The sequence below is a fragment of the Bos javanicus genome, chromosome 8, assembly GCF_032452875.1.
Source record: "Bos javanicus breed banteng chromosome 8, ARS-OSU_banteng_1.0, whole genome shotgun sequence".
Classification (NCBI taxonomy): Eukaryota; Metazoa; Chordata; class Mammalia; order Artiodactyla; family Bovidae; genus Bos; species Bos javanicus.
Window position 1 is genome coordinate 8,533,934 of NC_083875.1, and position 27,796 is coordinate 8,561,729.

Consider the following 27,796-nt stretch of genomic DNA (forward strand, 5'->3'; position numbering starts at 1 on the left):
GACGCACCAATCTCCTTCTTCGGTCCTGGCAGCCTTACGTCAGCGTAGGGTTACCGCGAGGGAGGGCACCGGTTGCCATGGTAACCGACTGGGCTGCGTGAGCCCCTCTCGCGGGCTCCGCCTCCCACCTTTCTTTAGGAGAGGTCGCGCACTGCCAGCCGAGCTTTCGAATCCAGCGAGCCGCGTCCCGGCTGCAGCAGAGCTAGACCGCACGTCTTCGCGTCGGACTGTGCAGGTGAGGGTAGCTCAAGAGCCTCCCACCGCAAGGAACCTCGACCCTCCTGAGCCCCCGGGCACAAGCTCATTCTGGCGATTAGCCTAGGACTAAGGGAAGAATGGGGGACGCAGAAAGGACTGGCAGAGTACAGACCTGGGGACCAGAGTCAGGAGACAGGGAAGGAAGAGACCTTGAGCGACTCATTTCATCTTGGTTTCCCACGTGGGAAACTGATGCGAAACTGGATGACCTCCAAGGCCACGGGAGCAGCAGACTCAGCATCACCTAGGAGCTTGTTCAGTTCAGTGTGCGCATGGGCAGTTCTTCCTGCTTACCGGGTGGGAAAAGCCTTCCTGTGAAGTATGTCACTTTGTACCTCTCTCTTTTCGGATTGATCAAAGGGATTGTAACCGCCAATGAGACACTTGAGTGGTCATTTATAACATAAGCTGTACATTTGGGATTATTGCCTGGCTCAATGTAATATTTGTTGAAAAAAGAGATAGTTTTCCTTTTAGACTTCGGATTAGACTTTTGCTGTTTGGGGGCTTCCCTGGTGGCTCAGTGGTAAAGATTCTGTCTGAAGTGCGGAGACCTGGGTTCCATCCCTGGGTTGGGAAGATCCCCTGGAAAAGGAACTGACAGCCCACTCTGGTATTCTTGCCTGGAGAATCCCATGGACGGAAGCCTGGCAGGCTATAGTCCATGGGGTCGCAAAGAGTCAGACACGACTGAAGCAACCTAGCACAACAACTTTGCTGTTTAGTATCTTAGCTCTGATAATTTTTATTTTTAATTCAGTTTATGGACTGATACTTAGCAGCATCCACTGTGTATCATGGACTGTGCTTGTTGTTGAAGATGCAGGAGTCCTGGATAGGTTGCTGCCTAAATAGCCAGAAAACAACATTTCAGTTCAGTCGCTCAGTCGTGTCCAACTCTTTGTGACCCCATGGACTGTAGCACGCCAGGCCTCCTTGTCCATCACCAGTTCCCAGAGTTTACGCAAACTCATGTGCATTGAGTCGGTGATACCATCCAACCATCTCATCCTCTGTCATCCCCTTAAATCTCTCCCAGCATCAGGGTCTTTTCAAATGAGTCAGTTCCTCGCATCAGGTGGCCAAAGTATTAGAGTTTCAGCTTCAGCATCAGTCCTTCCAATGAATATTCAGAACTGATTTCCTTTAGGATTGACTGGTTGGGTCTCCTTGCTGCCCAGGGGATTCTCAAGAGTCTTCTCCAACACCACACCTCAAAAACATCCTTTCTTTAGCGCTCAGCTTTCTTTATAGTCCAACTGTCACATCCATACATGACTACTGGAAAAACCATAGCTTTAACTAGATGGAACTTTGTTGGCAAAATAATATCTCTGATTTTTAATATGCTGTCTAGGCTGGTCATAACTTTTCTTCCAATGAGCAAGCATCTTTTAATTTCATGGCTGCAGTCACCATCTGTAGTGATTTTGGAGCTCAAAAAAATAAAGTCTGTCACTGTTTCCACTGTTTCCCCATCTATTTGCCATCAAGGGATGGGACCAGATGCCATGATCTTCGTTTTCTGAAGGTTGAGTTTTAAGCCAACTTTTTCACTCTCCTCTTTCACTTTCATCAAGAGGCTCTTTAGTTCTTTGCTTTCTGCCATAAGGGTGGTGTCATCTGCATATCTGAGGTTATTGATATTTCTCCTGGCAATGTTGATTCCAACTTATGCTTCATCCAGCCTGACATTTTGTGTGATGTACTCTGCATATAAGTTAAATAAGCAAGGTGACAACATACAGCCTTGACATACTCCTTTCCTGATTTGGAACCAGTCTGCTGTTCCATGTCCAGTTCTAACTGTTGCTTCTTGACCTTGTTAGAAATGTACATTTGAGGCTGCATCTCAGATTTGCTGAGTCAGAATCTCTGCACTGGGGCTCTTGTGAGAACTGTGGTTTCACAAGCTCTCTAGATGATGATGATATGTGCTAAAGTTGAGAAGCACTGATCTGGGGCAGTGATTCTCACTTTGCTGCAGATTAGAATCAAGGGGGAGTGATTGAAATAAAGCAGTTACGTTGTAGTGGGGAGGGGGAGGGGCCGCAGGATATCCAGGCAGGAGTATTTTTTTTTTTAACTTTACAATATTGTATTGGTTTTGCCAAATATCGAAATGAATCTGCCACAGGTATACATGTGCTCCCCATCCTGAGCCCTCCTCCCTCCTCCCTCCCCATACCCTCCCTCTGGGTCGTCCCAGTGCACCAGCCCCAAATATCCAGTATCATGCATCGAACCTGGACTGGCGACTCGTTTCATACATAATAGTATACATGTTTTAATGCCATTCTCCCAAATCTTCCCACCCTCTCCCTCTCCCACAGAGTCCAAAAGACTGTTCTATACATCAGTGTCTCTTTTGCTGTCTCGTATACAGGGTTATTGTTACCATCTTTCTAAATTCCATATATATGTGTTAGTATACTGTATTGGTGTTTTTCTTTCTGGCTTACTTCACTCTGTATAATAGGCTCCAGTTTCATCCATCTCATTAGAACTGATTCAAATGAATTCTTTTTAATGGCTGAGTAATACTCCATTATGTATATGTACCATAGCTTTCTTATCCATTCATCTGCTGATGGACATCTAGGTTGCTTCCATGTCCTGGCTATTATAAACAGTGCTGCGATGAACATTGGGGTACACGTGTCTCTTTCCCTTCTGGTTTCCTCAGTGTGTATGCCCAGCAGTGGGATTGCTGGATCATAAGGCAGTTCTATTTCCAGTTTTTTAAGGAATCTCCACACTGTTCTCCATAGTGGCTGTACTAGTTTGCATTCCCACCAACAGTGTAAGAGGGTTCCTTTTTCTCCACACCCTCTCCAGCATTTATTGCTTGTAGACTTTTGGATTGCAACCATTCTGACTGGCGTGAAATGGTACCTCATAGTGGTTTTGATTTGCATTTCTCTGATAATGAGTGATGTTGAGCATCTTTTCATGTGTTTGTTAGCCATCTGCATGTCTTCTTTGGAGAAATGTCTATTTAGTTCTTTGGCCCATTTTTTGATTGGGTCGTTTATTTTTCTGGAATTGAGCTGTAGGAGTTGCTTGTATATTTTTGAGATTAGTTGTTTGTCAGTTGCTTCATTTGCTATTATTTTCTCCCATTCTGAAGGCTGTCTTTTCACCTTGCTAATAGTTTCCTTTGTTGTGCAGAAGCTTTTAAGTTTAATTAGGTCCCATTTGTTTATTTTTGCTTTTATTTCCAATATTCTGGGAGGTGGGTCATAGAGGATCCTGCTGTGATGTATGTCAGAGAGTGTTTTGCCTATGTTCTCCTCTAGGAGTTTTATAGTTTCTGGTCTTACGTTTAGATCTTTAATCCATTTTGAGTTTATTTTTGTGTATGGTGTTAGAAAGTGTTCTAGTTTCATTCTTTTACAAGTGGTTGACCAGTTTTCCCAGCACCACTTATTAAAGAGATTGTCTTTTCTCCATTGTATATTCTTCCCTCCTTTGTCAAAGATAAGGTGTTCATAGGTGCGTGGATTTATCTCTGGGCTTTCTATTTTGTTCCATTGATCTATATTTCTGTCTTTGTGCCAGTACCATACTGTCTTGATGACTGTGGCTTTGTAGTAAAGCCTGAAGTCAGGTAGGTTGATTCCTCCAGTTCCATTCTTCTTTCTCAAGATAGCTTTGGCTATTCGAGGTTTTTTGTATTTCCATACAAATTGTGAAATTATTTGTTCTAGCTCTGTGAAGAATACTATTGGTAGCCTGATAGGGATTGCATTGAATCTATAAATCGCTTTGGGTAGTATACTCATTTTCACTATATTGATTCTTCCAATCCATGAACATAGTATATTTCTTCATCTGTTAGTGTCCTCTTTGATTTCTTTCACCAGTGTTTTATAGTTTTCTATATATAGGTCTTTAGTTTCTTTAGGTAGATATATTCCTAAGTATTTTATTCTTTCCATTGCAATGGTGAATGGAATTGTTTCCTTAATTTCTCTTTCTGTTTTCTCATTATTAGTGTATAGGAATGCAAGGGATTTCTGTGTGTTGATTTTATATCCTGCAACTTTACTATATTCATTGATTAGTTCTAGTAATTTTCTGGTGGAATCTTTAGGGTTTTCTATGTAGAGGATCATGTCACCTGCAAATAGTGAGAGTTTTATTTCTTCTTTTCCAATTTGGATTCCTTTTATTTCTTTTTCTGCTCTGATTGCTGTGGCCAAAACTTCCAAAACTATGTTGAATAGTAATGGTGAAAGTGGGCACCCTTGTCTTGTTCCTGACTTTAGAGGAAATGCTTTCAATTTTTCACCATTGAGGATAATGTTTGCTGTGGGTTTGTCATATATAGCTTTTATTATGTTGAGGTATGTTCCTTCTATTCCTGCTTTCTGGAGAGTTTTTATCATAAATGGATGTTGAATTTTGTTAAAGGCTTTCTCTGCATCTATTGAGATGATCATATGGTTTTTATTTTTCAATTTGTTAATGTGGCGTTTTACATAGATTGATTTGTGGATAGTGAAGAATCCTTGCATCCCTGGGATAAAGCCCACTTGGTCATGGTGTATGATCTTTTTAATGTGTTGTTGGATTCTGATTGCTAGAATTTTGTTAAGGATTTTTGCATCTATGTTTATCAGTAATATTGGCCTGTAGTTTTCTTTTTTTGTGGGATCTTTGTCAGGTTTTGGTATTAGGGTGATGGTGGCCTCATTTGGAAGTTTACCTTCCTCTGTAATTTTCTGGAAGAGTTTGAGTAGGATAGGTGTTAGCTCTTCTCTAAATTTTTGGTAGAATTCAGCTGTGAAGCTGTCTGGACCTGGGCTTTTGTTTGCTGGAAGATTTTTGATTACAGTTTCAATTTCTGTGCTTGTGATGGGTCTGTTAAGATTTTCTATTTCTTCCTGGTCGAGTTTTGGAAAGTTGTACTTTTCTAAGAATTTGTCCATTTCTTCCACGTTGTCCATTTTATTGGCATATAATTGTTGATAGTAGTCTCTTATGATCCTTTGTATTTCTGTGTTGTCTGTTGTGATCTTGGCAGGAGTATTTTTTAAAGCTTCTTGAGTAATCCCCACATGCTGTCAAGGTGCTAACCACAGGTATACCCTAGAGATATACCTCCAAGTGTGGCCCCTGGAGAAAGCAGCCCCCAGCCAGACCTACTGAATCTCAGTCTGCATTTCTAAGGGGCTTTCCAAGTGGTTTTTATGCGTGTGAGGGTTTTGGAAAAACATCTGTAAGGCCTCCTCCAACATTAAGAATCTATGATTTTGTGAAGTATGTCTTTCTGTTTTACAGACTCTTAGAAGGCCCCATTTCTTCACCTTTTTCTCTTTGACATGATCTTCATTATGGGTCTTTAGTGCACTTGAAGTTTGAAATTTTCATTAGACTTTTGGCCTCTCAAGAGACCTAGGAGGTTATCAAGGGCACTGTACCTGTCTGACAGAGGTGCAGCCCCACCTAAACCGGTGAAGAATTCCCAAGAGACCATGGGAACCGTAAAAACTGACTCAGCCACTGGGTCACTGCCGTTTCTCATACACCAAATCATATCATGAGGAGTTACTTTTGGTTTTCCGCAAACGGTGGTGAGGTTGGAGATAATACTGAGCTTGCTTTGAGGGGGCTGGAGACAGGGATGTTTCAGAGTGGAGCAGCCCACTGAAGATGCTGCCAGTTGCTCCTGAGGACAGGGCAAGAAGAAAGGGTGATTCCCAAGGGACTGAAAGGTGAGTGGTTTCTGGCGTGGATGAAACGTTGTCTGCCATATCAGTCAATGAAGGATGTTGCAGTCACCAAGCCAGCAGCCACGGGCAGTTGCCTGGACTGTTCAGCGTGAGGGGACCCAAGATGGCGAAAAGCAGGATGCTGGCCCCAGATAGCTGATGTGCAAATCAAAGGAATGATTTCAATGAACCCAGACTCTCGGATCTTCCCATACTTAGAAAAGCACTAAATTCTTTAACTTGATGTTTGGCTTTTTTTTTTTAAGTAAACAGTAGTCTTTTGATGTTCTGACTACTGAACTTCTATATACCCTGGCTTCTCCCTCACCTCTTTGGAGCAGCCCCTCAGAGCAATCCAAGGCTGCCTTCTGAGCTTAAGTCCTCAGAAAATTTGCCAAATAAAACATGATGCTCAACTCTTAGGCTGTGCATTTCTTTTAGTCCAGGCTTCTGATGACTACGAAGGGACCCAAACAGACTTCTCTCCTTCATCTGAACTTGACGAGGACCTGGAGCTTGGTGCCAGCAGAGGCCTCTTGGGCCCGTCCACCTCTTCAGAGAGCCCAGAGGAATCTGGGTGAGGGTCTCCTGGTTCTTGAATCTCTTGTTATTGGCCGATGGTCCTAAGTTTTATTCAGTGGTATTTAAATTCTCTGGAGGACTCAGTTACCCTTGAAACTTAAGATTCAAGAAGAGGCACCTGGGTTATCCTCAGAGAAAGAAGCTGGGAAGATTTCTGCTCAGCTTAGACACCGAGTGGCTCATCCTCAGTTGAGAGACTGGGATGACCTCGCTCAACTGAAAGTCACTGGGCAGCGCTGGACCAGGGAATTAAGTGGCATCATTTTCCCTTGAATTGGTAGTTGGAATAGTTTGAACAGAGTTTGTTGAAATAAAAGTGATCGCAACAAACCAACCCTGGAATGGGAAACAAAGCTTTCAAAAGGAAAAGGAACGACAGATTCAGTTTAGTTCAGTTCAGTCGCTCAGTCGTGTCCGACTCTTTGCGACCCCACGAACCACAACACGCCAGGCCTCCCTGCCCATCGCCAACTCCTGGAGTTTATTCAAACTTAGGTCTATTGAGTCGGTGATACCATCCAACCATCTCATCCTCTGTCATCCCCTTCTCCTCCCACCTTCAATCTTTCCCAGCATCAGGGTCTTTTCAAATGAGTCAGTTCTTTGCATCAGGTGGCCAAAGTATTGGCGTTTCGGCTTCAGCATCAGTCCTTCCAATGAATATTCAGGACTGATTTCCTTTAGGATTGACTGGTTGGATCTCCTTGCATGCAAGGGACTCTCAAGTCTTCTCCAACACCACAGTTTAAAAGCATCCATTCTTTGGCGCTCGGCTTTCTGTATAGTCCAATTCTCACATCCACACATAGAGTATCCAATCATAGAGTAGTCATCTCTTATTGGGAATCCCTCTTGGGATTATCTGAGTTTTTTTTCCCCCACTCATTTTAGAAAATAGAAAACCAATGAAGTCAATTGTTCAAGGTCCTCCTAATCTAGTACTCTTCCTCTTGTACTATTTGTCATATATCAGAATTTTGTGCTGATATGAGTTGGTTTGACACTTTCATTTATTAAAATGAGTAAGATGAAAGGGCAATAGTGAAACCACGGCAGAACTTCATGCATCAGTGTTGTGGCTTCTTTGCTGAATTAGGTAACAGTTTCTGAATACTGGAAAAATGATTCCTTCATTTTTTGTTTGCTATTTATGGTGTAATGACTCAGACATGCACACTTTTAAGTCTGATTCTCTTATTAACACAATCTCTGTCAACATTGTAACCAGAAATTGGCACACTTTTTCTGTGAAGGGCAAGAGAGTAATATGTTAGGCATTATGGGTCTCATATAGTCTGTGTCACGTTTTCTTCATTTGTTTCTATAACCCTTTTAAAACGTAACAACTCTTGGTTTACAGCATTTGCCCATTTCCATGGTGTAAGTATTTAAACCATGACTGATGTCAGCCTACCAGCGTGCTGTCACACTGCATTTGGATTTGGGGAGAGATGTACTGTGCCACAGGGCAGTATTTCCTTAGGTAATATTTCTACCATAAAGATAAGGCTACAGTAACTAATCTCAAGAGCATACAGAGTAAAATAAAATCTAGTAAAATACATAGGAAGTGGTGAATTTGGTTATTAACTACCTTTGTAATTTTATGTATTTAATTCAGTTCATGTAATTTGATTTTTAATAATGCCTGTATTTAAGAAGCAGCTGACAAAATTCCTGGAAAGTTAATAGTCTGCTTCAGCCCTGGTAGGTTGGTTCAGACCAGCTCCAGCAATGACAGTTGATGATGTTTTTCCAAAGGGAGGCTTCTAGCAGATGGGTTCACGCCGTCATTGCTCTGTATTGTAATACTCAAAATTAAGTGCATTATAATACTCAAAATGGATTAGAGTTCTGAAATGTCAAGGTAGAATAGGTTTCATGTCTTTTTTGCCCTTGTTCAAAAAAATATAACTTGAAAGGAATTTCCAGTGTTAGAAAAATACTTTGTTGAACGGCTTCCTGAAGTTCTGAGAAAGGGCATGTTCCTCTGGATCTTGAACTTAAACATAGAAGAGAGCTTTCTCATATTGCTCTAATGACTATGTAGTGATTCTGTTATATTTTGAGGTTTATTTTAAAACAAATCTGAACAGCCTGGTCACATAATCTGCCACTTAGTATGGTAAAGATTAATTCTATGAATCCCAGCATTTTTTTTTAAGCTTGTGGTCAAATATGTAAACCATAAAATTCATCATTTTAAGCATTTTAAATGTACTCATAAAATATATTCTCACTGTTGTGCAAACATTGCCACCATCTGTCTCCAGAAGTTTATTGTCCCAAACTGAAACTCTGTGCCCATTAAATAGTAAGTTCTCATCACACCCCCCACCCAACACCCTGGCAACTATCATTCAGCAACTTTCTGTCTCTATGAATCTGACCACTGTAGGTGGCTGCTATAAGTGGAATCATACATCATTTGTCCTTTTGTGACTTACTTCACTTAGCAGGTTTTTGAGGTTTATCTGTGTGTGGCATGTCAGTATTTCTTTTTTTAAGAATGAATAATATTCCATTATATGTGTCTATCATATATTATTTATCCATTTATTGAAGGAAATTAGGGTTGTTTCCACCTTTTAGCTCTTTTGAATAAAGCTATACTGTGAGAAGCACCAAGTTTAGTTAGAAAAATCCACCCATGAACATGGATACTGTATGGCACCATAAAAAATTCACTTATTGAAAGAGTGTATATGGATACTTTTCGCTTAGGGTCACTTAGATATTATAATAAGGCTTGGTTTGCATACACTGTGGAATTCCTTCTGTGTTTGAAAATGGAGCTATTTATCTTTTTTGTAAGATTTAAATACAATATGATCAATATTATAATGGCAGTCTAATCTCTCCCATGAGCTTCCCCAGTGGCTCAGCGATAAATAATCCACCTGCCAAGGCAGGAGACACAGACATCTGTTCGATCCCTGGGTCAGGGAGATCCCCTGAAGAAGGCAATGGTAACCCGCTTCAGTATTCCTGCCTGGAAATCTCATGGACAGAGGAGCCTGGCAGGCTACAGTCCATGGAGTCACAAAGAGTCGGACCTAACTTAGCTATTCAACAACGTTTTGGTTATGTCTTTCTAAAATAGTTTCTCCAGATGTTTGGTAACTTGAGTTTTGCTAAGTTAAATTAAATGATGGGAATTCATTGAATTATCCAAGTCAGTTCAAGTAAGATAAAATACCTGAATGTTATCTGCTAAACCAGTCTAAATTGACTTACCTTGTCTCCTTATGAGTGAGTGTGTGTGCTCAGCTGCTTCAGTTGTGTCCGACTCTTTGCAACGCTATGGACGGTAGCTCCTTAGGAAGGGGAAACTAAAGATGTGTGTGTTTGTTAGATACACATCTGGTACACACTGAAGAAAGAAATTGGTATTTGTTTCTAGAGGTTGTGGAATATTCCAGTCAGGAAATGCTGGCATGGAGAAGACTACAATGACTTGGTGCTTGGCAGTTTTTGCTAGAGATTAAGATTTTTAAGAGTTGGAATTGTAATATGTAATTGAAGCTACTAAAGATATTAATGGAAAGATTTCATTATGGAAAGAAAATAGGATGTGGCATTTTCAGCAAAATAAGGTATGAAGAATGGAAAAGCATTTTGTTAGGGGAAAACAATGAGCGTGCCCTAGACTCAGGTATGTGTTTGTTTTGGAGGTGGAAAAACAAACCAATAAGGACACGAAAAGTTGTGACTAGTTCTAGAGAGAGAGCCCTATAAAGAAGTTTTGTAAATGGTCCAGCTGAGACTAGATTAAATGTAGTTAGATAAGTGGATTTTGTTAGAAAAGTAGGCTGATGCAAGACTAGATTTTTGTTCCTCTCTGTTAAGAGGACAAAGTTTTCTTGGAATATAGCTTTTGGTAACAGATCATGAGTTTGTTTGCCTTTAAGACACTTGTATTTGCTTTTTGAAATCTTTTGTCACTTTAAGTGACTAAGTTGCTTCGCAAGGACCTATGATCCTATTGGACCAAGTGTTTGAAAGCTATTTAATATTTTTTGACAAACTGCCTGCCTGAATAGCAAATTGTAACTAAGGTTCTTCTGACCTCCAGCTCACTCTGGGATGCTTCAGAGGAACCCTGGGGGCAACTCAGAGAGGAAAATTAAAATAATTAGGCTTATCTGATATGTTAAATTACTTGAGAAGAACTGTCAAGTGATTGGAGATTAACCTTATATTGTATGGATAATTAACATTAATAGAGATATTCTAAAATTTATATGGAATTCCTAAAAATGTGATATGTACTGATATAATGTTATCAGTCATGTTCCAGTTATCTTAAAATGTTGTATGTCACAGAAATATCCAAGATTCTTGTCAGTTGGCTTGTAATCAGATCTTTCACCATGCTATTTAAGACTTTTGTGGTCTATAGACAATCATTGTTTTACTCTTTTTATAAAATGAAGATCTTCAAGAAAATTCATACAAGACTTCTTGATACATGTTTCTGATAACTTATGACCATACTGCTAAACTGTGTAAGAAATTACAAAACTCTGATAGAAACTTGACAGCTTCATCCAGATCAACAGGGATGAATTACATGGAACTGAATGAATTGATAAATATGATTTATAATTCTATGATTTTTTCTGAAATATACCAGCTTTTAATCTTTATTTTCCAGAAAAACCTTTACTCTTATGCTATGACTTACTACAAGATGATAAATTGCCCCTTGGTAAACAAAGATGGAACCCATTTTTTTTCTCTTTACCTGATCCTTCCAGAATTTGGCTTCTCCATCTGACTTGATGGTTTCTTGCAATCAGGTTACTTCTTATACTACCCATTGTTTTAACTGGCCCTTTATTTTCAGGGTGTTTATGGTTTGTCTCTCTCTCTACTGGCATATGACTTTATTAATGTTACCCATCTGTATTGCTTATATCCTGTCTGTTTTATAAGACTGTTGTCTCTTGCATTGCCCAATGTGTATCCAGGGCTCCAACAAAAGAGATGTCATGATAGAGTTCATCATATATACATAGAATCATCGTAATTGTGAAACTCTAGGTATGAGAAAAAACCACAAGGGAGAACATTTCCTGAATCACAACAGCCTGATAAGACAGGCAATCAAGAGAATTTTAGATTATCGATTATCAATAAGGGCTGATCCAGCAAAGATCAGCACACCAGATGGCCTAGCAATAGAGTCTTCACCTGATTAGGAATAAAACTTCTTAGCACCGTCAACAAGATTGGTCATGAAATGCCTCTCAAATGTTAGTTGAATTAATGACCAATGTGAGGCGCTGTGGATGAAAAGTATTGCCTTCCTTATCAGTAAACAAAGGATGTTGGCAGCCACCAGCCCAGCAGCCACAGCAGCCGCCTGGACTGTTCACCTTGAGGGGATTCAGGCTGCAGACAAGCAGGATACTGGCCATAGATACTTAAGGTGCATAATGAAGGAATGATTTCAGAGAGGCCAGACTCTGGCACCTTACCAAACACAGATGCTGCTGCTGCTGCTGCTGCTAAGTCGCTTCAGTCGTGTCTGACTCTGTGCGACCCCATAGACAGCGGACCAGCTGTGCTCCCTCGTCACTAGGATTCTCCCGGCAAGAACACTGGAGTGGGTTAACATTTCCTTCTCCAATGCATGAAAGTGAAAAGTGAAAGTGAAGTCGATCAAATGTGTCTGACTCTTAGAGACCCCATGGACTGCAGCCCACCAGGCTCCTCCGTCCATGGGATTTTCCAGGCAAGAGTGCTGGAGTGGGGTGCCATTGCCTTCTTCCCAAACACAGCAAACCTCTAAATTCATTAACTTGAGATGTTTCCTTTTCTTTAACAGTAATCTTTTGATGTTCTGACTACCTACTTTTGGGCTTCCCTTGTGGCTCAGCTGGTAAAGAATCTGCCTGCAATGTGGGACACCTGGGTTCACTCCCTGGGTTGGATCCTCTGCAGAAGGGAACGGCTACCCACTCCAGTATTCTGGCCTGGAGAATTTCATCGGCCGGATAGTCCATGGGGTCACAGAGAGCTGGACACGACGGAGTGACTTTCACTTTCACTTTTAGGCTTCCCTGATAGCTCAGTTGGTAAAGAATCTGCCTGCAGTGCAGGAGACCCTGTTCAATTCCTGGGTCAGGAAGATCTGCTGGAGAAGGGATAGGCTACTCACTCCAGTATTCTTGGGCTTCTCTGATGGCTCAGCTAGTAAAGAATCTGCCTGCAATGTGGGAGGATTTGATACCTAGGTTAGGAAGATCCCCTGCAGAAGGGAAAGGCTACCCACTCAGGTATTCTGGCTTGGAAAATTCCTTGGAGTATATAGTTCCAAGGGGTCGCAAAGAGTCAGACATGACTGAGTGACTTTCAATTCACTTCACCTAGTTATTGTTGCAAACCCCCTGTATCCTGGCTCTTTTTTTTAACTCTTCAGCACAGTCCTGCATACCAATTTCCTTGTTTTAACTATTTTCCATGACTTGCCCCTTTAAATTTTTGGAGGACAGGCACGATTTCAAGGCCAGGAGTGCTTGTGAATATGATGCTGCCCTGAAGCCACAGTTTCAGGTTGTTGTTGGGACATGTGGCTAGAAGGTGCGAGGAATTCTTGATGCCCAACTCTGGTTTCTGCAGCCAGAGCTTTAGTGGAAGTCCTGTTTAGGCATTGTGAACGAGGGTGGAGTGTGCCATAAGAAACACCAAATGCTTGGGTCTCGTTTGGTCTGTTTCATTCAGTGACTTTTTATCTGGGATGGGAGAGGCCTTGGTACAATATTGTGTGTCCAGAGTCCTTATCTGTTTCACATACAGAGACAGCAACTCATCTTTCGACTCTGTTCTCATGTCGGTCATTACCGAGTGTTGAGAGAACTGGCCAGACGTGCCTACTGCTACTGCTACTGCTGCTAAGTCGCTTCAGTCGTGTCCGACTCTGTGCGACCCCATAGACGGCAGCCCACTAGGCTCTTCTTTCCCTGGGATAGTGCTTGTCTATTAGCTACTATACGTGTGGTAGTTTGATACTGTTCATCTCAACATCCTAGTTTATTCCTGGCCCGCTTCACTCTCCGCTGGGAAACAGAAGCTTGTTTTTCTGTGGCTCAGTCCGTTTACTGCTTCTTTCCTGAACCAGTTCACGTGTGCATTTTTAGATACATGGATTGCTTCTGACACTGTTCTTTCTGATCTGACTGATTTCACTCAGTGGGATTCTCTGGATTTAGCGATGTTCCTGTCGAGGGCACGCTCTCATTCTTTTGCATGGCTGTCATCCTCCATCATCTTCCTAGACGGCTTCTTTCTGCATTCATCTCTCCATGGACGCTCCGTGTGCTGCCACGTCCTCTGTCGTAAGTGGTGCTCGCGGTCCACGTGGGTCATTTGTCTCTTTGAAAACTGGGTTTCTGCAAATATGCCCCTAGAGGTGGGTCTGCCCCCCAGGAACTTGTGTCCCATTTTTTCACGTGCAACACACAGTCCTTGTGATGGGACGTTTGTTTCCAGTGCCCCGTCGGCTGCGGGTGTACAGCATCTTCCCCTACCTCCACCTATATGTCTCTTCCTCTTGGCTCTCTTTGGCTGTGTAGGTTATTCCAGAGAGCCTGGCTCACCACCCTTGCTCTGCAGGAGGGCCCTGTTTTCTCTGTATTAGTGGCTATGAGTCTCTCCCCGCTGTCTCCTCTATGTCCGCAGCCCCCCTTTTCCATTGTTGACAACCATCCGTTTTGTGTTCTAAGTCTGTGCGTCACTTCACTTTTGGAACACAGTCGTTGGTGGGTGTGGACGTCTCTCCATTTCACCTGTAAGTGATAGTGTGCTGTCAGTGTTCGTCTTGCTGACCTCCCTGAGGTCATTGTTAGGTACAGAAGTTCCTGTGGATAGCATGATGTCCTTCCTTTCCCCCACCACAACAGATTCCCTCTTGTGTGTGCATCACTTCTGTCTCCATTCATCTGGCCATGCCCATCTGGTTTGCTTCCAATTTTGGGATATTATAAATACTGCTGTGGTGTCTGCTGCAGTGCACGGGTCCTCTGGAATTCTTGTTTTCAAACCATACATTCTGAAGAGGGGGACTGCCCGATCACAGGGTAGCTCATTGTCTGAATTTCTTTTAAAGGCCCCTGCATCCCACTGTCTTCCCCACTACACCCTGGGAGGGTCCCCTCTCCCTTCACCTCTCTTAGCTTTTCACCTCTGTTGATGTTCTGATGATGGCTGTTTCAGTGGGGCCTGTGACCCCTCCTCCCAGTTTGCTTTGAATGTCTCTAATAAGTCACCATCCTGAACATCATTTTAGGTGTTTTTTTGTTTTTTTTTTTTGGTTTGTTTCTTTAAATGGTGGGAGTGGCAGTTGCCTGGTGATCATTTCTTCTTCCTACTTTCCCCTGTTTGTAATTCTTTTCCATGACTAATCCCTTGAAATGTTGGGAGGACAGGTATTATTTCAGGCTCAGTAGCCCTCATGAATATTAAGTTCTGAGAATCAGTATTGTTCAGGTTGTTGTTGGGCCATAGGGCTAGAAGGCAGAAGGATTTCTTCATCCCTGGCTCTGGTTTCTAAAGCAGTCAGAGCTTCTGGAAGTCATGTTTTGGGATTGTGAAAGATGGTGTAATGTGCCAGACTGAACACCAAATGCGTGGGTCTCGTTCCTCTGTTTTATGCCTTTCCCCCCCCACCCAGAGTTGGAGTAACATTGGTATATGGTACTGTGGGACTCCAGAGTCTTTCTCAATTTCACAGTTCCACGAGACAGCTGCTGAACTACTCACTGATTCTTTTCTCAAGTATGTTATTGCTGAGTCTTGTCAGAATTAGCTTTGTGTCCGTAGGTCCTGGTTGATTATCTACAGTATATGTCATGGTTTGTTTCTTCATCTCAACCTGCATGGTGGACCCCTCGGCCCCTTCATTCTCCTTTGTTAATCAGAAGTTTTTCTGTTTCTGTGTCTGTCTGTCATTTCCTGCATGTATTGACGATGTGCATTTCAGATTCATGGGATAGCTTATGATATTGTTCTTTGATTTTGACTGACTTCACTGGAAAAGGTCAGTTTTCATTGCAATCCCAAAGGCAATGCCAAAGAATGCTCAAACTACCACTCAATTGCACTCATCTCACACACTAGTAAAGTAATGCCCAAAATTCTCCAAGCCAGGCTTCAGCAATACATGAACCGTGAACTTCCTGATGTTCATGCTGGTTTTAGAAAAGGCAGAGGAACCAGAGAATTGCCAACATCCACTGGATCATCGAAAAAGCAAAAGAGTTCCAGAAAAACATCTACTTTTGCTTTATTGACTATGCCAAAGCCTTTGACTGTGTGGATCACAACAAACTGGAAAATAAGAGATGGGAATACCAGACCACCTGACCTACCTCTTGAGAAATTTGTATGCAGGTCAGGAAGCAACAGTTAGAACTGGACATGGAACAACAGACTGGTTCCAAATAGAGAAAGGAGTACATTAAGGCTGTCACCCTGCTTATTTAACTTATATGCAGAGTACATCAGTACTCTTGCCTGGAAAATCCCATGGATGTAGGAGCCTGGTAGGCTGCAGTCCATGGGGTCGCTAAGAGTCGGGCACGACTGAGTGACTTCACTTTCACTTTTCATTTTTATGCATTGGAGAAGGAAATGGCAACCCACTCCAGTGTTCTTGCCTGGAGAATCCCAGAGATGGGGGAGCCTGGTGGGCTGCCGTCTATGGGGTCGCACAGAGTCAGACACAACTGAAGGGACTTAGCAGCAGCAGCAGCAGCAGAGTACATCATGAGAAATGCCAGGCTGGATGAAGCACAAGCTGGAATTAAGACTGCCAGAAGAAATATCAATAACCTCAGATATTCAGATGACACCACTCTTATGTCAGAAAGCAAAGAACTAAAGAGCCTCTTGATGAAAGTGAAAGAGGAGACTGAAAAAGTTGGCTTAAAACTCAACATTCAGAAAACGAAGACCATGGCATCTGGTCCCATCCCTTGATGGCAAATAGATGGGGAAACAGTGGAAATAGTGGCAGACTTTATTTTCTTGGGCTCCCAAATCACTGCATATGGTGACTGGAGCCATGAAATAAAAATAAAAAGACGCTTGAAATAAAAAGACGCTTACTCCTTGGAAGGAAAGTTATGACCAACCTAGACAGCATATTCAAAAGCAGAGACATTACTTTGCCAACAAAGGTCCATCTAGTCAAAGCTATGGTTTTTCCAGTGGTCATGTATGGATGTGAGAGTTGGACGGTAAAGAAAGCTGAGCACCGAAGAACTGATGCTTTTGAACTGTGGTGTTGAAGAAGACTCTTGAGAGTCCCTTGCACTGCAAGGAGATCCAACTAGTCGATCCTAAAGGAAATCAGGCCTGAATATTCATGGGCAGGACTGATGCTGAAGCTGAAACTCCAATACTTTGGCCACCTGATGCAAAGAGCTGACTCACTGGAAAAGACCCTGACTGAAGATTGAAGGCAGGAGGAGAAGGGGACGACAGAGGATGAGATGGCTGGATGGCATCACTGACTCGATGGACATGAGTTTGGATAAACTCCGGGAGTTGGTGATGGACAGGGAGGCCTGGCGTGCTGCGATTCATGGGTCAAAAAGAGTCGGACACGACTGAGCGACTGAACTGACTGACTTCACATCACATGAGTAGCTGTGGGTATAGCCGTGTTCCTGCTGGTGGCATCCTCTCCTTCTTCAGGGCTGCGTCATCTTCGGTTGTTCACAGGTCACTTCCTGCCTCTGGACTCGCCTGTCCGTGGACACTGTGTGTGCTGCCACGTGTTCTCTGTTGTCCACGGTGCTGTTTGGGTTTCTCCCAGGACACTCTTAAGAGGTGAGCCTGCCCAATCACCCTGTGGCTGAAAATTGTCAGCTTTTCAGGGCACTTCTCTACTGTTCTTCATACTAGTTGTTACCTCCCAGCTGCCCCGTAAATTAGTTCCCTTTTTTCTCCACAGCCTCTCCACCATTTATTCTTTCCTCTTTTTTTTTTTTTTCTGTATTGACTTTTTGATGATGGCTCTTCATATGGAACCGGTTTATTCCTTTTCAAATTAAATTTTCCTGTGTATGGATTCACAATATTGAGCATGTTTCATGGACGTTTTAAACTGTTAACAAGGAAACTAGCATTTACCAGTTGTAATTAGTTTCCAAGTCTTTTCCTTTTGCAAAAAATTATTTTTGATTAGTTGTATGAAAATTGTTTGACAGCAGGTATCATTTACAGTCTAGTATTCCTTTTGAATCAAAAGGAATGGGCTTTAGGTTCTGGGTGTTGGAAACAGCCACAAGATGGCAGCACTTCTTCATGCTCCACTCTGGTACTATGCTAATGAAGCCTTAGGGTCAGTTTGACTATCTGACTCTACCTTAGGTTGAATATACCAGCTGCCTTCTTTTCACATGTAAGGTGTTACACAGTGTTCTGTTACCTGCTTTCCTATGTAGCTGTTGGTTCCTTGTTGACAGTCTTATATATCAGTGTGATACATCACTCCCAACCTCCTGATGAATCCCATCTTGCCTTCCCCCTTGGTAACCATGCGCTTGTTTTCTAAGTCTGTGCATCTCTTTCACTTTCATAAATTAGTGGATTGGTATCAATTTTTCCATTTCACATACAACTGATATATGATGTTTGTCTTTTTCTGACTTACCTTAGTACTGTTTCCCATATTGTCTCCCAATTCATAGGTTACTACAAATGGCATTATTTCTTTTTCATGGCAGAATCCTATTATACTGTGGAAATGTGTCACTTCCTTATCCATTCATTTGTCGACAGACATTTGGTTTGCTTTTGTGTTTGGGTATTGTAAATAGTGCTACAGTGCATGCTTGGGTGCATTTGTTTTTGAATTCTTATTTTCTCCTCTTATTCTCTTAGGAATGTGCCTGTCTGATCATATGAGAGCTCTATTTTCACCATTTAGACACACTTTCATAATGTTCTCTATAGTGTTTGTTACCAATTACATCCCACCAGCATTATAGGAGGGTTCCCTTTTCCCAAGCTCCCCACTATACCATTTACTGTCAGCAGCCTTTTTACAGAGAAGGCAGTGGCACCCCACTCCAGTACTCTTGCTTGGAAAATCCCATGAACAGAGAAGCCTGTTAGGCTGCAATCCAAGGGGTTGCTAAGAGTCGGGCACGACTGAGTGACTTCACTTTCACTTTTCACTTTCATGCATTGGAGAAGGAAACGGCAACCCACTCCAGTGTTCTTGCCTGGAGAATCCCAGGGACGGGGGGAGCCTGGTGGGCTGCCGTCTATAGGGTCACACAGAGTCAAACACGACTGAAGCGACTTAGCAGCAGCAGCAGCCTTTTTTATAATCGCTATTTTGACTGGTGTGAGGTGATATGTGTAATTTTCATTTTGCTAATTCACCATAATTGAGTGCCTTTCATGGAATTTCTTTTCACTACATACTGAATAAACAGTATTTTCAATATCTACTCCTCCTTCTTAGGAGATACCTGTGAAGTTTAGGTGGAAAGGTCATGATGTCTGCACATATCTGCAGATGTTTCACCAAAACAACAGTGATGCTACACACACACTCTCTCTCTCTCACACACACACACACACACACACATACTCAAGGGTGTTCAAGCCCATGTTGATTTATAAAGTATTCCACCTGGGTGAACAGTATGTGGGAGATCACTGCACTATTTGCAACTTTTCTACTGATGTGAATGTTTTCAAAACATAAAGTCCAAAAACATATCAAGTGTCAAGTGCTAGTCACTCAGTTGTGACCAGCTCTTTGCAACCCCAGGGACTGTAGCCCGCCAGGTTCCTCTGTCTTTGGGATTCTCCAGGCAAGAATACTGGAGTGGGCTGCCATTCCCTTCTCCAGGGGATGTTCCCCACCCAGGAATCGAACCCAGGTCTCCTGCATTTTAGGCAGATTCTTTACCATCTGAGCTACCCATGTATACAGCAATTTTAATTAAGACACTGCAAAAACCTTTATAAATATTTTGGGAAAAGTCAGCCTATAGATTTAATTTCTTGCATTTGAATGTATTCAAATTTTATTACCATTGTCTATGGATATTTAACACTAGCATTTGTGCAACAGTCCTCTTAGGCAGAGGGGGATCTTAACACACAAATCTTACACACTAAAAATAACTGTACCATGTTCAACAAGACTGTTTTTTGATTCCGTAAACCAAGCTTGACAGAGCAGCCAATTCAAGAGAAATGATTCCAGGACATACGTGAACTTACCACTTAAGGGAACATTACAGATTATACTAAAATGTTACACAGACTTAGCGAAAGTTCATCATTTTCTCCTAGACGCAGACAGGTTCACCATGTAGACACCTGTACATTACAGCACTCTGAGGTTTTTGCAAAGCATACATTATAGATACATTTTCCATACAGTGCAATTTTTATTGTCTGAGACATGAGTAATAGTGCACTTAAATCCAACAGTCACATTCAAATATATCAAGAGTAAACTTCAAGTACCTGGTTATTGAAGAAATACATACTGTTATTATTTTTTTAAATAATTTGTGCAAGTACAAGATTTTCAGTGTAGATGGTAATATATCTATAAGGATTCTAAACAAGAGAACGCGAGGAGTATTTGTATAGAATAAACCACCTCTCTAAAAATATGTGCATTTGGAAAATTGAAGCAAATGTCTTGGGCTGACAGGCAGGCAGTGTTACACAACTTTTTATCAGAAATCACACATATAATATGTATACTCACAGACGGTTAAAGAGAACTGCTCTAGAAGACAGTGAGCTCTCATCAGGAACCATTTTCCAGGACAATGTAGTGTCCACACTGAGTCCTGTTATCTTTCATTAATTAAACACCAATGACAGTTCTGCACTGTGGTTCAATTATAGGACATTAGTTTTTGTTTTGTTTTTTTTTTGAGGGGATTTAGATAACAAGTTCAGACTTTCTAAAATCTAGCATAGAGTTTCAGAAGGTCTCTTTTGGGCTTCTAGTTGAAAGGAAGAAAATGCTGTGGATGGTAGACTGTAAGGACTAGTGAAAAAAGAAGTTGTTTTTATTTAAGAAACCAAAAATTAGAAAATAACCATTTCCTACTACCTGAGACTAAATATGAGTGTAGCAACCAGTCTTTTACGGTTTTTTGTTGAGATGGTGAATTACACAAAAATACTACTTATAATAACTTAGTGTACATGCTCTGGGGGCGGGGGTGGGTGGGTGGAGTCTGTGTCATGTTTAAGAATAAGAAATGATTCATCTATGTTGTCCTGAGGTATAGGATAACCTGGATCAGATGGACTGAATGACTTCATTCTCTGGAAAATTTCAAAGCTTCCAGAACAGAGGATTAACTATTCCAAATATTGCCCATTTTTTTTGGTCCAGGAAATACCTCTGTGATTAAGGGTGCTCATAATAGACTTGTATCATTTTAATTCATAAAATCTGGATATGGGTAGACGCCAAAACTGTGTCTCAGGTGAAGGTCTGACAGTAAGTGAACCTGATGCCCTAGCTAGGACTGACCCTTAAAGCAGCTACCCTTGAAACCCAACAACTACAAGAGTCACATCTTTAAGTGGTTTTCTTTGTAATGCAGTACAAGGTCCCTCTTGTTTTTTGGCTTCAAGTGACAATTACTGGTCAGATCTTTTCCATGATACTAATTTATTTTTAACTTAAGAAGGACTGAATCAAAGACTAAAATCTCACTTAATTTTATCCTTTAAAATGAAAAGCAGTGACTTATCTATCACCTCTACAAAATCATGCTGTGGAGTTCAAAGAAAAGTTTTAAAATAAGATACATACAAAAGTAAGTATGTATCTTAAATGATTATTGTCTTCCAAAGTTTTCCCCAAAATCACTTTAAAATCTTGCTTCAAAGACCTAATTTTTCTTAGGTTTAAAACAAGCTATAAAATTATCTTATTTCTATTGGGTTTTATAATTTCTGCTTATTTTCTTCCCATTTAATAAAATCAAAACAAAAAATTTGAAACAATTACTGACAAGTCTTAAACCACCCAAAAAGTTTCAGCATTTTGATATAACCAAATTGTTTCTTCTGATTAAAAAAAAATTATTAATTTAAATCTAAAGATCACTGTATTGCAGCAGTCCTTTGTATTAAAATATTCTTTGTGGGGGACTTACTTTTTTTTCACTCCAAAAATGGAAACCAGCCTTCACAACGAATAAATACAGAAGATGCACAATGTACATGAACATGATTATACCTCACTTAAAGCTTGTATGGGGCAATCTGCATCCTCACTAATTGAGCCACTATTCTCTTCATTATGAAAGTTTTTAAAGCCGCCTTTATCAAAGACAGTTCTCCAAACTTAACCTTCAGTAAGTATCTTATTAATACATCCACTGTAATTATTCTTTTCATCCAAGGGATGAGTAATTTAATAGTATTACTAAAAACCCTCTTCAAAATTATATTGATAAAACACTTGTCTTTGTTAGAATTCTCAAGTTTGGGAAAACCTTAGTATTTACATTATTAGATGACCCCTTTGAAAGTGCATTGATACAAAAGTTTGTTTTTACGCCCTGTAAACAGAACTATAGTTTGGACAATCCCTAATTATAAATTAACACTAAAACACAAACTTGTCCAAACTGCTTATGATTGCTATCTCAGTAAGAGAAAGAAAAAGAAATGGAAACACTATGTTATCATCATACTCTGGCTCACATGTGAAATGTTCATCAGGAAGACAGGTATAAGCTGATGGCATACAGGTTCTCCATGACCAAGCCTAAAAAAAAAGCCCTCTAATGTTTCCACCCACAGAAACCTTATGGCCAATAGCCAACCAACATTACTACTGAGAGTCACTTCTTTAAAAAAAAAAAAAATCACTAAAAAGTCTCTAGTTTTCCTTATGGGTCAGTTAACTGAGAAGAAAAAGGCTCCTTCAATTTTGAGGATCCATTAAAAAAGCTAGAGTGTTTCCTTTTTAAAAAAATTAACTGAGACATTTCACACAGCACACAAATACCTATAGCAAGAAAGTACATCTTTGCTCCTTCCCTCATTAGCCTTTCTTTAGGTGAGGACTTGAATGCCCCAAGATTCTTAACTATGATCAAGAAAACAGGCCAGGAGTAAAACTGAGCTTAGAGGAGAAAGACAAATTTACCAAAAGGAAAGCTCCGACTGTAGATTAGTTGTCTAGCCTTTTGCTCCTAGTCTGAGGAAACGGGGAAAAAGATGTCTTGGCAACTCTTTTGGAGATAGAAAGTGTTCACCGCTTTCTGCAGCTTCTGAATGTGGCCATAGATTTTGTCAGAGTTGATTTTGAAGAACTAAAATTTTAACTTGATACATAACTCTGAAGCTGGGTTCAGTTTTGGTGTGTTTTACAATGAAATGGTTATATATAGATGGGATTGAAATGATATTAAAGATTACCCTTCAACAGTCCTTTTAAGGGAAAACTACAATTGAAAGTACTTGTTAAAACGAGCAGTGCCACAAAGTAGAATGTACACAGAAAGCACCTAATCACGAACTGTTGGAGTTGCAGGCAAAAACCAGCCTATAGCATGAAGTCATCACTGTTTCTATAACACTAAAAACATTTCAAAGTGGCTTCTGAAGTTTAAAACATACCTGAGTCATGTTCATAAACTTCCACTTAAATTATATTTGCCTAATGGACAAACCAGCAGAGTCAAGATAAATTTTCAAAAGGCTCAAGGGAGTAAGAAAATCTTAACCTTAGTATTAGTAAACTTAGAATATTTACAAACAAAACAATCAAGCACACACTTCTGTACATAAACCAGTGCAGTAAGAACTTCAGACAAGGGCAGTGCATCTCTGGTTTAAGGTAACCGTATTTGTAGCTTAATTATAACAAATGAACATCTATTCTAAATGATGGTTTAATGTTACATCCAGCATTTGACACATTTAAAATGTATGACCAAAACCCTGAAGAACCAATTCGACACTACTGACACCTTATCAGTAACAAACTTCTCCTTTATTTCTAAATTGCACATACTTTTAGTGTCTATGGTTAAAATAAATTTACTACTTCTTAATGTAAATACCAGAGAACTTTAGCTGTTGCCATTGTAAAAATAATTTACCTTGAATAAATATTCAGCTTTTGCTTTCTTGACAAACCAGAATGAGGACACGAATTCAGCTCTTGTCAGTCCAAAACTGTTTTAAAAGAAGAAGGGCGATTTTATGTGGCAAAGATATTGGAAATAGCATGTTAAACACAAGTCTCGGTTTACCAGCAATTTCAGGTTTGAAAAATATTTCTATATTTGGAGTGCTTAAAAAGTCTGGTCCTTTTTTAAACTAACCAATATTCTCTAAAGAGATTAGTCATATCCTTGACTGGTCTGGAGCACTGTTTGCAAAGTAGAGGCAGAGAAAAGCTTACAATGAAATGGTGTATAACACAAATGGCATTAAATAGGTCACCTGTTTCACATAGAATGACTAGCACCTCCTTCCTGCTCCCAAAGTGAAGAGCCCCACCAGGCCACGTGGAACATGAGTAATTAGAGTAAGTTTCATTCATAAAGTATTGAGGAGCCCATTACATTAGAAGGTTCTCACTTCTAAAGCCTTACGTTCAAGGCTGAACGTGTGATGGTGAACTGAGGGCACAGAAGACAGAGGTGGGCTACCAGTCTGCACGGTCCTGCGAGGGCTGCAGTGGGTAGGATTCAGGGGCTCTCCTGCACCCCATCCTCAGTCTCCAGTTCTGCCAACTGCCTCCTAAGGAGATTTACTTTCGCTTGCAATTCCTTGTTATATTCTATGATGTTAACCATTTCTTCATATGCTTCATCCAAATACTTGGAGGATCTGTTCCAGCGTAAAAAAATACCTATTGAATCCACGAAAGAACAGAAGGGAAAAAGATGCACACCATGGATTAGCATTATACTTGTTGAGGTTAATACATAATCCCATGTATTATAACCCTTTGCTTTTTTCACAGTTCACATCTGTGTTTTATTATACTCTAAAATGCACAGCAATCTGAGGTACTGAAAGAGTACAGCTGAAGAGTGCACAAGAAGTCACCATGTACATGCTTGGTATTCAAAAACCCCTGTAACATTATGAAACAGAACAAAATGCAGTTCTGGTTGTATTCAGGAATACAAACTAATCATTTACAATGCCATAAACTTCACACTTCCACAATACAAATATTCTTTTTTTAAACAATTACAGAACTTTATCTGAACCTGTAAGACCTCCCATAGGTGTGAAATCACTTTCAGTGGGAAAGTGGCAGTTAGAGCAAAAGCAGAACCACACAAACTGTTTAAAAAGGCGGAACTGCAGCACTCTCTCCCCCTCTCTGTTTCTAACAGACCGTCTTCCAATTCTGTAGGCAACTGCTTTTTTCCCCAGATAACATCAATTATCCTTTTATTATGGATAAAAAGACATTTGCTCCTGTACATACATATATGTTATTGATATCAGCTCAAAGTGATGGCTTAACAATATTCAAGTCAGGAGGTACAAATGCTTCCAGAATGCAGCATGCATGTACCAAGAGCAACTTACCAGTAGCTGGTAAGTTCACAAAGATTTTATGAGTTATTAGAACACTTTCCATAAACCAAACTGCCATGCACCCTAGAGACTCCTTCTGTATGCATCCGAATACTACTTACATTCTTATCAGAGAAGGAAGATAGAAACATAGACTAAAGACCGACCTTGTTGATTTTTCTATTGCATGTATTTTTAAAATCCTGCTCTTCGATACAGGAATTACTTACTTTTAACGGTTAACTTCGGTGCAGATATAAACAGCAGAGAGACATTTTAAGGCCTCAGTGGGGTTTTTCTACAATCTATATACTTACCATGAGAATATTTTTATCCAACTTAGAATTTCATCCAGTTCTAAGCTGAGGAGGCACTAAACATACAGGGAAACCTTGTCCTTAATGGAGCAGCAGGAGCACATCCATATAAAAAAATCTTCTTTTATCACTTAATCCCTGAACTTTCAGTGATTTGTAAAAACCAGTTAAATTGGCTTCAGGAGCCATCTGGCTCTCCAGTTTGCCTTTCCTCCCAAATAACTAGTTTCTCACTTCTGTTATTAAACATGACAGTGGCTATTAGGTAAACGGTCTCAGAATTCCTGAACAAGAAGTACAGCTGTTATCTCTCATTTAAGCGGTCACTTCTCCTGCGCCTGTGCCTGACTGCACAAGTAAGGAGAAACACTGCGCTGAGGCTCAGAGCCCCAGGAGACTCTAAGGGTGAGGCCACTTTCCCACAGTGCTGAACATGGGACCCCTCGACCGATAAGATTAGAAGCCTAAGCTGAGCGGGAGGAGGCAGCTAATGACAGCTATCCCATGCAGAACAAGCCATGAGAGCTGACAGCCAGAGGAGTGACAGAAATAGGCTCCGTGTCAAACCCAGAAAAGAAAGCAACCTGAGACCCCCTCACACATAGACTTGCCCTTGAGAGTCTCACACAGGAGACCACAGTAAAATAACGGATGTGGAAGGTACTTGAGTTTACCAAACAGCTGCCATTCCTGTGTGTATGCCCTTGTTGTTTTACATAAAGATGACTACAAATGTACTTACCACCTTCAAATTGATTAAAAAGAAATTAAATGGTATGTTATACCCTTTGTGTAATGAATAGATAATATATTTTAGATAGGTTTTTGGTAATTTTTTAAAAACAAGCTTTAGTATTTAAGGTATGCGAAGAACTGACTCATTGGAAAAGACCCTGATGCTGGGAAAGATTGAAGGCAGGAGGAGAAGGGGCAACAGAGTTGGATGAGATGGTTGGGTGGCATCACGGACTCGATGGACATGAGTTTGAGCAAGCGCCAGGAGTCGGTGATGGACAGGGAAGCCTGGCGTGCTGCAGTCCATGGGGTTGCAATGAGTCAGACACTACTGAGCGACTGAACTGACTGCATTCTCTACTTCAGGAGATAAGCTTCGGAATCTGAAAGCAATGCAGGTAAAAACTCTTCTTCAGATATGAAAATCAAGTCTGGATTATTCCACTTAAACAAGACATCTGCATTACTGCCTTGATGGATGACATTACGTACATTTTATGGAATCTTACTAAAATGGACTAGCTCATTAACCCTTCAACAGCATTTAACAGAACAATCTGTCCTAAAGACTAGCTGATAAAGGGAACAGAAACCATCTCCTAAGAGCTTACAATTTATTCCTGTCCCAACTACCTATCACTTTCTTACACAAAAAGTAATGTACTTTCCCTCACCCCCATTAGGATGACCTCTCAAAGATGGGGGAAAAACAGGAAATAAGTATTGAGGAAGATGTGAAGAAACTGTAACCCTTGTCCACTGCTGATGGGGTTGTAAAATGGTACAAGTGTTACGGAAAACAGTATGGCTGTTCTTCAAAACACTGAACATAGAATTACTATATGATCCAGCAATTCCAGCATCAAAAGCAGGGTCCTACCTATGAATGAATAAGCAAAATGTATACACAAATGAAAAATCACTCAGCCTTAAAAAGGAAATCCCGTCACACGCTACTACACGGAAAGCCTTGAGCACAATAATTGCGTTCAGTGAAATGACGCAGTCACAAAAGCACAAATGCTGTATGGTTCCACTTAGGTGAGGCAACAGGAGTAAGCAGAGTGGTGGCTGCCTGGGGCTGGACAGGAGCTCTGAGAAGCTGCTGTTCAATGGGTGCAGAGTCGTCCAGTTACACGAAGAAAAGCTCTGGAGACTGTTTCACAACAACGTGATATACTTGACCATCTCTGTGTACAATTAAGTATCACGTTGGTGAATTTTGTGTTTTTATCACAATAAAAAGAAGTAATGTACCTTCTTATCTTGAGATAACATCTGATATAAACAGCAGTATACACATACTCTTGTACCCACAGGCAGTCAAGAGAACATCCTGGACTATCAATAAAGGGTTTGCAAAGGATGCATGACTTACCCTCCCACAGCTGAAGACTCTGTGGAGCAACAGATGGCCAGATGACAAGGTTGTTGGCTTCAAAGAGAGGGTTGGTGAACTTACTCAGTTCACTGGGCCGGTTGACCCAGGACCACAGGGACATCGTTTTCTGCTGCAGCTTCAACTTACATCTGATCAAGAAAGAAAACTGCCATTAAACCAATTAATTTATGGCAACCACTAATAAATGCTGCTTCTAATAGGACCATTTCTTTTCTCTG

The 27,796-nt window shown here is 40.8% G+C and overlaps 1 protein-coding gene and 1 long non-coding RNA gene across 5 annotated transcripts in view; one reads left to right on the plus strand and one right to left on the minus strand.

Moving 5' to 3' along the window:
• Nucleotides 1-156: 156 nt before the first annotated feature.
• On the plus strand, nt 157-27,581 carry LOC133252426 (uncharacterized). The gene is made up of 3 exons (XR_009737921.1): nt 157-235; nt 6,417-6,552; nt 27,496-27,581. It is a non-coding gene; the product is annotated as an uncharacterized LOC133252426 (long non-coding RNA).
• MTMR9 (myotubularin related protein 9) overlaps nt 19,557-27,796 on the minus strand; it is a 116,960-nt gene continuing 108,720 nt past the window's right edge. For 3 of the 4 annotated variants that reach the window (XM_061425016.1, XM_061425017.1, XM_061425018.1), the window contains 2 exons: nt 27,555-27,706; nt 19,557-24,441 (listed from right to left, as the gene is read on the minus strand). In XM_061425016.1, coding sequence (XP_061281000.1) covers nt 24,278-24,441; nt 27,555-27,706 — 316 coding nt within the window. In that variant the 3' untranslated portion in view covers nt 19,557-24,277. The remainder of the gene's footprint in view (nt 24,442-27,554; nt 27,707-27,796) is intronic. The other variant, XR_009737920.1, reaches the window with a different exon arrangement.